At 36.9% G+C, this 14,024-nt stretch overlaps 1 protein-coding gene across 1 annotated transcript in view; it reads left to right on the forward strand.

The window, feature by feature from the left end:
* Positions 1–13,681, forward strand: part of gba2 (glucosidase, beta (bile acid) 2) — a 35,858-nt gene extending 22,177 nt beyond the window's left edge. The window contains exons 11-18 of the mRNA XM_059355177.1: positions 173–277; positions 383–490; positions 1,472–1,623; positions 2,976–3,082; positions 6,065–6,207; positions 6,970–7,085; positions 10,732–10,923; positions 12,722–13,681. Of these exons, the coding sequence (XP_059211160.1) occupies positions 173–277; positions 383–490; positions 1,472–1,623; positions 2,976–3,082; positions 6,065–6,207; positions 6,970–7,085; positions 10,732–10,923; positions 12,722–12,922 (1,124 nt within the window). The 3' untranslated portion in view covers positions 12,923–13,681. The remainder of the gene's footprint in view (positions 1–172; positions 278–382; positions 491–1,471; positions 1,624–2,975; positions 3,083–6,064; positions 6,208–6,969; positions 7,086–10,731; positions 10,924–12,721) is intronic.
* Positions 13,682–14,024: the final 343 nt, after the last annotated feature.

The following is a 14,024-nucleotide window of genomic DNA, read 5'->3' on the forward strand; positions in this document are numbered from 1 at the left end:
AACTACAAATACTACAAAACAACATATCTGATTTCCCGGCTTTAATGGTAGAATAACGCAACATCGCCCCTGGTTTTAATGGTAGAAATGCGATAATGCTTTCCCTCCTTAAATGGGTTAAACTTGACCAAAGTGTGTTTATGACCATTACTAAGCTGCTGTTGTTTTCCAGGTCAGGAGTACAGAATGTACAACACATACGACGTGCACTTCTACGCCTCCTTTGCTCTCATCATGCTGTGGCCCAAACTGGCCCTGAGCGTACAATACGATATCGGTGAGTGACGTGCTCTTATCTGAGCACTTTGTCAGTTATCTAAGCATGTGTTTTTGATAAAGAGTGAAACCAGGGCAAGGTTTTACAGCTTTAATCTCCTCTCAGCCGGCAGTGTGGTTCAGCAGGACCCGACAGAGAGGCTCCATCTGATGAGTGGGAGGTATTCTGCTGTCAAGGCCAGAAACGTGGTGCCTCATGACATCGGAGACCCAGGTAGGAGAGAGATGACCTCATTAACTACAGCTCTGAGGGCCGTGAAGTGAAACAACTCCATGTGTCATTTACAATCTTTACATAGTCGTCGTGAGGTTTCACTTCTGTTATGTGCTCTGTTGAAACTTTAACTTTATGGAGTCTTGAGCTATTTTGTCTTTTTTGTATCTTTTTTTAGTCATTTTGTGTCATTTTTTGTCATGTTGTGTCATTTTTTGTCATTTTGTGTCATTTCTTTGTCATTTTGTGTCTTTTTTTATCATTTTGTGTCATTTTGTGTCTTTATTGGTCATTTTGTGTCTTTTTTTGGTCATTTTGTCTTTTTTTGGTCATTTTGTGTCATTTTGTGTCTTTATTAGTCATTGTGTGTCTTTTTTTAAGTCATTTTGTATAATTTTTTTGTCATTTTGTGTCATTTTTTGTCATGTTGTGTCATTTTTTGTCATTTTGTGTCATTTTTTTGTCATTTTGTGTCTTTTGTCATTTTGTGTCATTTTTTGTCATTTTGTGACTTTTTTTTGTCTTTTTTTAGTCATTTTTTGTCATTTTGTGTCTTTTTTTTGTCATTTTGCGTCTTTTTTGTCATTTTGTGTCATTTTTTTTAGTCATTTTGTGTCTTTTTGTGTCTTTATTGGTCATTTTGTGTCTTTTTTTAGTCATTTTGTCTGTGTAAAAAAAATCCCCCCCAAAAAATCCCTAAAACCTAGCATTTAGTATCCAGAAAATAGTTAATTTTCTTTTTGTATTTTTAATGAAAAAACATGACATTTGAAGGGCAAAAATTCTGAAAATGAAATAATATTTGGTAATATTTATAATGATGATCAGGACTAAAGATTTAATGAAGTGAAATTGGAAAAATATAAGAGAACATCAGAGCAACTCTTTTAAAAAATGATGCACCAGAGTTAAAACCGGAGTATATTTAACATTTTTGCCATCATGAATTGTCTCTGAACAACTTGATGACTCTCTCCCTAGATGACGAGCCATGGCAGAGGGTAAATGCCTACCTCATCCATGACACCGCAGACTGGAAGGACCTGAACTTGAAGTTTGTCCTGCAGGTCTACAGGGACTTTCATCTCACCCAGGACAGTCAGTACCTGCAGGACATGTGGCCCGTCTGCCAGGTATGACATCTGAGAGTTCCCATCTGTAAAAACCAGGCGGTAACCTCCAGGTCTGAGCAGGGAGGCAAACCAGGAAGTGCCTTAAGCTGCATTCTACCAAAGATTCCAGCAGGGGGCGCTGACGAAGGCTGCAAAAAAACATTTTGGTCCATTCATTTCAATACAAAATGAGAAAACTTCTCACTTGATTTATTACCTCAGAAATGTTTTTTAGGACAACATTATGGTCTCAATCACTAGTAAAAAATCTTCTTCAAGACAATTTGATGTTAATAGTTCTAATAATGGACCCATTTAGAAGAAAATAGAAGATAAAGAATCGTATGATTTGGGGCGGGGCTACCTTTGATTGACAGGTTACTAACAAGGCGAGCCGTCATCAGGAGAGAAGCAGAACAATGCGTATCCATGGCAACTATCAATAAAGTTATATATATATAACGTTATATAGATATAAAAAAGGACGTTTACCGATTTGGTCTCATAACTTTGACCCTTTCACTGTATTTTCACTTAATGACAGTTTATTTGAACGTTTTGTTCAGTAAAAATGTCTTGTTCAGCGTTTGGTTGGACTAACAGACACTCCAAGGAGTCGCTGCTCAGTTTTCTGAGGTCAGTAACGTACATTTAGTTTTTGTTTTTTGCCAAAACTAACATCCCAGTTAATGCTCCAGTTAATGCTAACATGAATTAGCAGCAGCTTCTCTCAGTCAGGTTGAGGTGTAGAGAGGCTGTAGTCAGTGATCAGATCCCTCTCCTCCTCCACAGTCCAGATATGGTCTGCTTCCTGTATCAGAAACAAGATGGAGACGAGTGTAACGATGAACTTGATGCCTCAAACGGGCCACAATCCAACAGGTGACGTCACGGTCACTACGTCCATTATTTATATACAGTCTATGGTAGAAACACAATGAACACGTGAGTCTACTGCAGGGATGGGCAACTTAAATGCTGCAGGGGGCCACAGTTGTTCATGTTCACTACCACAGGGCCACATATAGGAGCGTGCACTTAACCAGATATGATGAAACTGCAATTTTAAACATGTTAACAGTGCAGTAACTTAACATATTTCATGCTCAAATGAACCTATAACAGTATAAATAGGAATAGAAAAGGTTTGAAGCAAATAAAAAATAACCACTTACTGTGATTTGTTTTTTCAGTGTAAGAACAGCAGACCAACATTAATTACAAGAAGTAGTTTTGTGCATTTTTACACTGCACTTTTAAGATTTCATGCTCAAATGCATGTAGTTCAAGCGAGGGTGCGGGCCGTACCGTATGATTATAAGTGGCTTCCTCAGAATGTCGTTCCACTCAGCGGTCTTGTTCTGGTCTTCCAGGCGGTGATGGAGTCAGAGATGAAGTTCGACCTGGATGGAGACGGTCTCATAGAGAACTCTGGGTATGCTGACCAGACGTACGACGGCTGGACGGTGACGGGACCGAGGTGAGGATCATAAGGTGGAGCTGTGCTCTTCTGCTGCTGTATCTGCTTCAATGACGTGTTGAGCGTTCAGAGATGGTCTTCTGCAGACCTTAGTGGTAATGAGTGGTTATTTTAGTCAACAGCCCCTTTCATAGTGCGGTCCCGCAAATGTCCCACTAAATTGCTGGAAAGATCTGTGCCAGCTTTTCTCCTTAGGGTAGGGGTCTCAAACCTCGTGATGATATTTTGTGGCCCCCATCTTGATATGAAAGTTTAATGTGAGTTTTATATGAATGGCACTTTACCGTGATGTGTGTGGAAGGTCCCTTTAATTACTTTTTTTGGTAATTTTGTGTCTTTTTTAAAATATTTTTTTGTCTTTTTTCTAATATGTGTGGTTTTTTTTTTTATAATTTTGTGTCTTTTTTAATAATTTTTGTGTCTTTTTTGGTAATTTTGTGTCTTTTTTTTGTAATTTTGTGTGTCTTTTTTAGTAATTTTGTGTCTTTTTAAAAAAAAAAGTGTGTTTTTTGATAATTTTGTAATTTTTTTTTGATAATAATTTTTTTGGTAATTTTATGTCTTTTTAAAATAATTTTTGTGCCTTTTTTGGTAATTGTGTGTCTTTTTTGGTAATTTTGTGTCTTTTATTTTGTCATTTTCTGTATTTTTTTTGTCATTTTGTGTCTTCTCTTTTGTAATTTTGTGTCTTTTTTGGTAATTCTGTGTCTTTTCTTGGTCATTTTGTGTCTTTTTTTAAGTAATTTAGTTTTTTTCTGTCATTTTGTGTCTTTTTTTCTAGTAATTTTGTGTCTTTTTTGGTCATTTTGTGTCTTTTTTTCTAGTCATTTTGTGTCTTTTTTGGTCATTTTGTGTCTTTTTTTAGTAATTTAGTTTTTTTCTGTCATTTTGTGTCATTTTGATACTGCCTCCAGCGGCCCCCAGGTAGTTTGAGTTTGAGACCCCTGCTCTAAAGCATGATAACTGCAAGTACAACTTGATAAGTGGACTGGTTAGCAGGGGGAAGGGAGAGAGGAAATGAAAAAAACAATGAGTGGTAAAGAGAAGGAAAACTTGAGCTGTGTGTAGCTGCAGCGGTTCTCTAAATGAGACCCGGGAGCCGAGCTTCAGTTCAGAGGCTGCAGCAGACATGAAAAGAGTTCAGCTTCCACAACTGAACTGTCAGTTCCTGTTTACAATTTCATCTTGCAGAACAGTGAGTGCACACAGCGACTCACAGTATCTACAGTCCTATAAAGGGATTTATACACTGGCAGGATCACTTGACAATAACTAGTGCAGTGGCCGTAGGAAGTATTCATATAGTGGAAGATTAAGTAGATTTTTCAATTCTGGCCAAATTAGTTTTTGTGTGAAACTGGGATGTACAATGAGGTGTAATACTCTAGTAGTGTTAATATACAAAGTGTATATTAGGTAATACATGGATGTACATTGAGATATAAAGAGACACAGAAATAGTTATTTTAAGAAAAAGTCATTCAACATGATTAGACATATATACAGACACAGATATAGGAGGGAAGAAGTTTACTATGGGCTGAAATATATGCCACAAAATGACCAAAAAAAGACACAAAATGACAAAAAAACAACGCAAAATGACAAAAAAGACACAAAATGACAGGAAAAAAACAAAATTACTTAAAAAAGAAACAAAATGACCAAAAAAGACACAGAATTACCAAAAAAGACACAACATTCTTAAAAAAGACACAAAATGACCAAAAAAGACAAAAAAAGTATTAAAAAACACACAAAAGGACAAAAAAATACACAAAATTATTTTTAAAAAATACACAAAATTATTTTTAAAATACACAAAATTATTTTTAAAAAAGACACAAAATTACCAAAAAAGACCCAAAATTACAAAAAAAATGACACAGAATTATCAAAAAAAGTAATTAACCCTTTGATGCACAACATGGGTCAAAAATGACTCATTCGTCCAAATTTGATTTAAAATTAAATGACCTTATACTATAATAATAGTAATTTGTTTCAAATAGTTTCTTTCCACACTCATATATTTAATATATTTAACATGTTTATGTATCATTTTGTCACACATACAATGTACCTGTAAGGTATTCACAGCACTTCACTTTTTCCACATTTTTTTTATGTTTCAGCCTTATTCCAAAATTAATTAAATTAATTTTTCCTTAAAATTATACACACAATACCCCCATAATGAAATTTTTGACCCATGCTGTGTATTAGAAGAGTAGTGATACAAAAAGGGTTTTTATTCAAAAAGTAAGAAATGAAAACAAAAAATTAGGATGTATGATGATCAAAAACAACTAATTGAGGAAAACCTGGAATACTGAATGATGGAATTAATTTATTGTAAAGATATAGAAAATGAAAAACTGAGTCGGGTCACTTTAGACCCATGTTGTGCATCAAAGGGTTAAAGGGACACACAACACGGTAAAGTGCCATTCATATAAAACTCTCATTAAACTTTCATATCAAGGTGGGGGCCACAAAATATCGTCACGAGGGCCGCAATTGGCCCGCGGGCCGCGAGTTTGAGACCCCTGCTGTAGACACACACACACACACGCACACACACACAGACGCTTCTTGCTTTTATAGATAGATAATTTAATGTAATTAGACTTTAGACAACTAGGGATCTTAATAAACCACTTAGTAACACTTTACATGTGATTTCTCCCATTAAAATATGTCGCATGAGGTTTTTATGAAAGCTACCAGGGAATACACATTAATTCAGCTAAATTTGGGTTCAATTATAGAGGATAAACAATGCATCTTTTAGCATTAAGAGCTCCTACTTTTACTTGAAATGTGTTTTTCCATGAAGTCAAACTCTTCGGTGACTTATTTGACTCAAATTTCACACTGTTTTCATACAAATGATGGTATAAAAACAATGTACTAAATCATGTTCGTATGATTTAGTCCCTATTTTCTTTGGTGTCATTGTGTGTGTGTGTTTGTTTGCAGTGCGTACTGTGGCGGGCTGTGGCTGGCGTCTCTGTGTGTGATGTGTAAAATGGGCAGACTGGTGAACAACGAGGAGGCCTACCAGCGTTACAGAGACATCTTAGACCGAGGCAGCGCTGCTTTTGACAAACTGCTGTGGAACGGTGAGTTATTTAACCCATTCAGGCCTAAAACGGCTGGAAAAAACTGCCTGTAAAACCTCTGGGCGATTTTAAAATAACCCCCTAAAACCTGAAGTTTTTCTGTAAATTCAACAGAAGTGTCAACGCTTCCTACTAAATAATAGATTTTTCAGCCTCTGTAGCAGATGGAAATGAAATTCAAAAAGTATTTGAGAGCTTATAGCTGTTATATCTGAGCTCCCTCCGCTATAGTCGTCTTCACCATGATTTCAAAGTTCTGGAAAAGTCCCAACATGTATTCTCTTTTGTGTCTTTTTTTAGTCATTTTGTTTCTACTGTGTCCTTTTTTAGTAATTTTGTTTCTTTTTTGGTCATTTTGTGTCCTTTTTTAGTATTTTTTTTGTCTTTTTTGGTCATTTTGTGTCATTTTGTGTCCTTTTTTAGTCATTTTGTGTCTTTTTGTGTCCTTTTTTAGTCCTTTTGTTTCTTTTTTGGTCATTTTGTGTCATTTTTTGTCATTTTGTGTCTTTTAGTCATTCTGTGTCTTTTTGTGCCTTTTTTTGTCTTTTTGTGTCTTCTTTTATCACATATATATATATATATATATATATTATTATACTTATATTTATCATTCTTTTGTGGTTACACCATTTGACATCTTGCCAACCCTTATTTGTCACCGACCCTTAAAAAATCAGTAAAAATGTAATCAATCAGTCTGTTTTGCAGTTAAATTGCTTAAGACATGAATTGCCTTTTCCTTTATATTTTCCTTTCATTCAGGCAAGTACTACAACTATGACAGCAGTGGCAGAGACCTTTCTAATAGCGTCATGTCTGACCAGTGTGCTGGCCACTGGTTCCTGAGAGCGTCCGGACTGGGAGACGGAGACTACCAGGCAAGTTTTTTTAATCAGTGTGTTCATTAGGTTTTTTTTTGTGCAAATTACAGTATATCAAACACATCGATTAAAGTTCTCTGACGCTACGACAGATTTCCGTCATTTGGAGTTCACAGAGGCCACTTATGAGATCAGTAGCCGTGTTTCCTTTAGGGGGAAGAGTGTCCGCTGGGAAAGTCTCAGGCCACGCCCTCTTTAAAGTCCGCTCACTCTGCGTGTCTCCATTACAAAATAAGGTCCCCAGAGGGATTTAGAGACTCTGGAGGTGACGTTTGGTTTTAGATCAGGGTTCTCACACTAAAAATTACCTGGGGGCCACTGGAGGCAGTATCAAAATGACTGAAAAAAGACACAAAATTATTTAAAAAAAGACACAAAATGACCAAAAAAGACACAAAATGACCAAAAAAGACACAAAATGACAAAAAAAAAGACACAAAATGACTAAAAAAAGACACAAAATTATGAAAAAAAGACACAAAATGACCAAAAAAAAAGACACAAAATTACATATATAGTATATATATACTAGAAAATTTCCTCTGGGGAAATTTTGAAAGGGCCACGGGGGCTACTGCCGGTGTGTGTACACTATGATGAGATTCTTCAGAGATTTTAAACTATGCCCTTTAACCTCAAAGTGTGTGTGTGTGTGTGTGTGTGTGTATGTAATTAAAATCACATAAAGTTACCTGTGTGTGCGTGTATAAAGCATGTTCATGCATGTGTGAGGAGTGTGCGCACTTTAGTGCATGTGTGTGTGTGAGTATCTGTAACTGTAATCACATCAAAAATCAAAGGCAATCAGATCAAAGCAATCAACAGAATTAACTGCAGCTGTTAATGTTCCGAAAGAGTGACAGCAGAGGTGGACAGACTCGAATTTCTGGCATCGAACAGAAAGCATTTTTGGCAAAACCATAATACCTATCATTGATCCGACTTCACTTTGAGCGTCCTGAGTTCTTCCTGAATGTCTACATATGTTTTTTTTAAGAAAAATGAAAAAATAGCTTTGTTAGAGCGATCTAAAAAAACTTTAAAATCTCACTTTTTCCGAAATCTTCCTGCGTCCTACGCCCCAAACCATAACTCTGACAGCTTTACCAGAGGATTGTGAGTGAGAAGACAAATTTTCCTACGTTTCTATGTATAAATTATTTCTGTAGAGTGGAATTTGCGGCCTGGAGCGCAGTTTTCAAATTTATTTTTTGACAATTTTTTCTCTCCCTCTACACTCTGGTGATGATGTCACACACTGTGACACGAACATTCCGTGCAATACACACCCATTATAATCTCAGAATTTCTCCAAAAATGATCATGGTCATTGAACAGGGATTGATAAAAAACTATATGACCTATTGAAACGTGGATTAATGCACCGATACACAAGACTTGTGTCTACTGTTTAAAGTTTAAATGGAGTCTCTAGGTGAAATTATGCTAGAGAAGTAGACATTTAAAAATCTCCAATTATTGCTCTTTTTCGCTCATTTTTTGTCAGCCGTCCCATTCATTTCAATGCGACTGACGTCGCGAAAAAATTGTGTTCTGTAGAGAAAAGTAATAGCACACCGATCCCGATCAAACCGCACGTTTTGATATATAATTTGTCCTGCAACTCTTCAAGTTGTAGGACTAGTAGCGGGATGAAATTACGTCCGGAAGAGGAAGAAGAAGAAATCCACAGTATAACAGTAGTGCTCGGTGCGATTGCCCCGAGGCCCTAATAATAAACGGTCCGGTAGCAGCTGCCTTTCATTTTGCACTGGATATTCACGTCTTTCACGCTGACATGAAATAGAAAGTACCGGGATAGCGAGCGCCTAAAGGACGACTGCTACCGGGCTGTTCATTACCCGCCGTGCTGTTGTTAACGTTGTCATAGAAACAAGTGAAACAAAGCTCCAGCTGAAGCAATAAAGGGACCTTCCACACACAACACGGTAAAGAGACATTCATATAAAACTCACATTAAACTTTCATACCAAGGTGGGGGCCACAAAATATCATCACGAGGGCCGCAATTGGCCGCGAGTTTGAGACCCCTGTTTTAGATTGTAGCGTAATCGCTTGTGATCACATACGCGATGGATTAAACACGGGGGACTCAACTGTTGCAAAATAAAAGCAGCATGGCTAATTATGCACAGTGTCTCCGCTGATCATAAGCATCGTGATGGTGAATTAACCGGCATCGCTAACTGTGCACAGAGTGTCTAGTGCTTGTTGTAAACAAACAGAGTTCGCTAAGTTGGTGTTGTTTGTTTGATGCTTGTTCTGTTTGTTGTTAATTTTTTTAATAAGACAAAACAGTATAGAGATTTGCACCTATTGTTATTTAATCCTGGGGCTGTTTGTTGATGTATTCTTTTATTTCTGTTTTTCCAAACATATCACAATGAAAATTAAACCACAAATTAACAGGATTGTATGTTTGAAAACAAAATTATTCCAACTTTATGGGGCGACCGTGTAAATACAATTTCGGTGAAGTTATAAGTGCAATATCACTGAATCACGCAAGAATCGACAGGTCACAAAATTAAGAAAAAATCCATTTTGTAGAGCTTCAAGAAAAGGCATCAGCGTCCTGTGAGGAGCTACTGACAGTTACAGAGAGGCCAAAGTCTGTTCAAAACAACAGCTGAAAGATGTGAGCGTAGATGCTGCAAAAGCATCAGTTATTATTATCAGAATTGGAGATGAGAAAAGATTAAAAAAGGCTTTTATCAATGGAAAATATGTTTGTTCACTCTTCTCCTAAATGGCTTTTGAAGCCTGTGATGGACAAGTTTCATCCAATCACCTGCCAAGTGTTTTCTGAAAGCTGCTCTTATCCAAATGGGTTTCAGTGACGCCTTCTCAAACTGTTCTGTGGAACAAAACCAGCTGATAATGCACATCAACCTGCAGCAGGAGTGTAGCAGAAGCCTGGACAGTTACAGGAAAGGACACTTAACTTTTATTACGTCCAACAGAGACGAGGAAGTCCACACCTACATCCCAGCAGGCCGCAGAGATAGTGGAAGTTTAATCCAAAGTCCAGGAAATCCAGACACTGTTTACACCAGTAGTTCTCAACCTTTCTGAGTCACGACCCCCAATTTAACATGCATGTTGTCCACGACCCCCGCTCACTAAACAGAATCAAACAGTTCAGATCACCCAAAAAAGACACAAAACGACCAAAAACATGAAATCTTAAAAGTGCAGTGTAAAATGCACAAAATTACTTCTTGCTATTAATGTTGGTCTGCTGTTCTTGTACTGAAAAAAAAAGAAATCACAGTAAGTGGTTATTTTTTATTTGCTTCAAACCTTTTGTATTCCTATTTATACTGTTATAGGTTCATTTGAGCATGAAATATGTTAAGTTACTGCACTGTAAACATATTTAAAATTGCAGTTTCATCATATCTGGTTAAGTGCACGGTCCTATATGTGGCCCTGTGGTAGTGAACACGAACAACTGTGGCCCCCTGCAGCATTTAAGTTGCCCATCCCTGAACTAGTCTATATATCCAGTTGTTCACAGTATTTTGTTTTTTGTTGAATGTTCAAACTTCCATCAATATTTTCAGATAAGGACATGCATATAGGCTGTGTGGTCCCAGCATCACTTATTCTCTCCCTCCAGGCTTTTCCAAAAGAAAAAATCCAGAGCGCACTGAAATGTGTCTTTGACTTGAACGTGATGAGCTTCGCTGGAGGCCAGATGGGGGCGGTGAACGGCATGCGTCCTGAGGGAGTCCCTGACCGCTCCAGTGTCCAGTCAGATGAGGTCTGGATTGGAGTAGTGTATGGACTGGCAGCCACCATGATCCATGAGGTAAGTGTGTGTGTGTGTGTGTGTGTGTGTGTGTGTGTGTGTGTAGTTTTAATATCTGCATTCCATTCAAAGAGTAAATAGGCCTTTTTTTTTCTTCAAAACTTGATTTATTGAGTTTTTTTTCTCTTTTTTTAAACTTAAACTTAAACTGAAAATGTTCAGCTCCACATGTAAACATCAAAGTAAACATATAGATGCATGTATTACATCGTATGGGTGAAGTGGTAGAAAAAATCAGATACAACTGAAAAGAGAACAACAAAAAGAAAGAAAGTACAACAGTCATGGCTACATGCGTCCATTATTAGATAGATAGATAGATAGATAGATAGATAGATAGATAGATTACAGTGTAGCAGCAGCATTACACACAGAGACAATAACAACACAATTAAATAAAAAGAACAACCTAGGCATACTTCAAGCAATAAAATATAAAAATACAATAACATGTAATGTAAAAATAAAGTGTCTAAAGAAGGAGTATGTATTAAGGAGTAGAATAAATATGAATATGCAGTTTAAAAATGTTGGTGCCGTGAAACAAATAAGGTGCAATGAACAGTGTGCATAAAAAACACATAAAGTGCATATAGCGACTGTAAATTACACTGTATACAGATATAAGAGGAAAGAATATGAATAAGATACATTCCAAGTATTCCCAACTGTGTCCCATCACGTCCACTTCTCCCATTAAGTCAAACAGACATTTTCTTTCATTCTAAGTCTTTGTGTCATTCTCTCCATGTTCTGGACTTCTCTAATGATTTCTAACCTTCATTCACAGCTGGTGGCTCCACCTTATACCACCTTCTTGTTATTGTTTTTTTTACATGTGACCAGTAGTATTTTTATTAAATATCTGTCTTTGACTAGGACATAATGATTCAAATTCCCAAGGTACATAACACTACATTCTTTAGGTATTGCATAACCCAGGATATCTTTAATTATGTTGTGTACATAATTAAGTTTCTGACATCCCCAGAAAATATGTGTATGATTCGCTTCCCTTTCTCCACATGTATGCCAGCAAGCATGCTGGGAGCCTGTTTGTTTGTTTACTGAGTTTTTTTTCAAAAAGTAATACACAATGAACACAACAACAGACAGACATAGTCAGACAGTCATAAAACCCCATCCCTCCCTCTCATAACAAACAGTCATCTCGGAGGAAAACAAATACTTGAGTTAATAAAAAATTAAAATAAAATAAAATGTACTAACCAATAAATAATAATAATAATTATAATAATTATAATAAATAAATAAAATTAAATAATATTAATGAAATATAAATAAAAAAAATAAAATACATGAAATAAATAAAATAAATACAATAAATAAAATAAATACAATAAATAAAATAAATAAAAAATGTAAAGACGCCTTTTATTTAGAATATTTAAGTTGTACCGTACAGCTGGTTGTGTTGACTGTATGCAGTGGTGGAAGAAGTATTCAGATAAAAGTACTAATACCACACTGTGAAATTACTCCACTACAAGTAAAAGCCCTGCATTCAAAACTTACTAGTAAAAGTAAAAGTACAAAAGTATCAGCATCAAAAAGACACAAAATGACCAAAAAAAAGACACAAAACAACTAAAAAGACACAAAAAAGACACAAAATGACCAAAAAAGACACAAAATGACATGAAAAGGATTCAAAAATGGACAAAATAGCCCTATAAGACTCCGTAGGGTTAAAAGAGGAAAACAAAAACACAGGGCACAGATACAAACGCAGTTTGCAAATAATGAGCCCAGTCCTAACGCTTGTCTTGGTCCTCAGGGTATGCAGGAGGAGGGGATGCGCACGGCGGAAGGTTGCTACCGAACTGTGTGGGAGAGGCTGGGCATGGCCTTCCAGACGCCTGAAGCCTACTGCGAGAAGGGCATCTACCGCTCCCTGGCCTACATGAGGCCTCTGAGCGTCTGGGCCATGCAGCTAGCCCTGAACAATTCACAGAAGGATCCAACCACATCGGCTTGAACGGGAGCCACAGATGAGGAGCAGGAACTGGATTTGAAAGAAAACCTGAGCCGTTAGACGGGGCTTTTAGAGAGAAAAGACCTCTGAGATCTCCTGCAGCCGCCACCCTGCAGGGCTGTTTGACCGCTTTCAGACCACAGTTTTTATTTCTCTGTTGTTGTTTTTTTGCTTTAAATTTTTCGGGACTCTAGATCATGATATCGTTAAGTGAGGAGTTTAACAAGAGCCTGGTTGGTTCGTGCAGCATAGGGTGGTAGCCAAGCACTGACAAAATCATAGCCAGTGTGTAATGGCAATTAAAAAGCATATATTGTCTATTTGCACGCATGTACACACATACACAACCACACATGCAAGCACTACATTTCACAATCATTTCTAAAATAATGCTGGCATACTGGGAACAAGTTCATACACTAAATATCTGAGGACATGTAGTCAATATTGTCTTCAACATTTGAGTGCATCAGAGGGTCCTGGTGAACGAGTTCTCCATCAGAAATATAGACACCTGAAAAGACAACAGTCGATGTGAACGTTCCCTAGAGGTACATTTGAATGCTGTAATAAGTGATGTAGTATGCAATGACTAGCGTTTGGAAGAGTTTTCCTTTTCTTTTTTTTTTATAGCATTTGGTGCCTTGTTGCATGTTGGCCATATCTACAGTATATTCATGTAATGGCAACATTTACTATGTTTTCTAAATTCCAATACCCATGACAATCATCCTGAATAAATGACTGAAGACACAAGACCAAGTTCACTGTGGTAGTAATTCATTTTAACCCTTAATAGAGCACTCATTGAAATACTTGCAAATTCCTGTGCAAACCTGTGTGAGGGAATTAAATTTTGGGGGCGCTAGAGAGTCATTTTGCCACGCCCATTCCCGCGAATACTAGAATATGTACATTTCACGGGAGATTGATGTATATTCCAAAGATGGTGAGTTTTGGAATATGACAAAGCTTATAAATTTGCGATTCATTTTTCGGAAGGACAGACCAATAACAATAGGGTCCTCCCACTGTTAGTGCTCTGTCCCTAATGAGAAAACTTCTCACTTGATTTATTACCTCAGAAATGTTTTTTAGGACAAAA

The sequence above is a fragment of the Centropristis striata genome, chromosome 17, assembly GCF_030273125.1.
Source record: "Centropristis striata isolate RG_2023a ecotype Rhode Island chromosome 17, C.striata_1.0, whole genome shotgun sequence".
NCBI lineage: Eukaryota > Metazoa > Chordata > Actinopteri > Perciformes > Serranidae > Centropristis > Centropristis striata.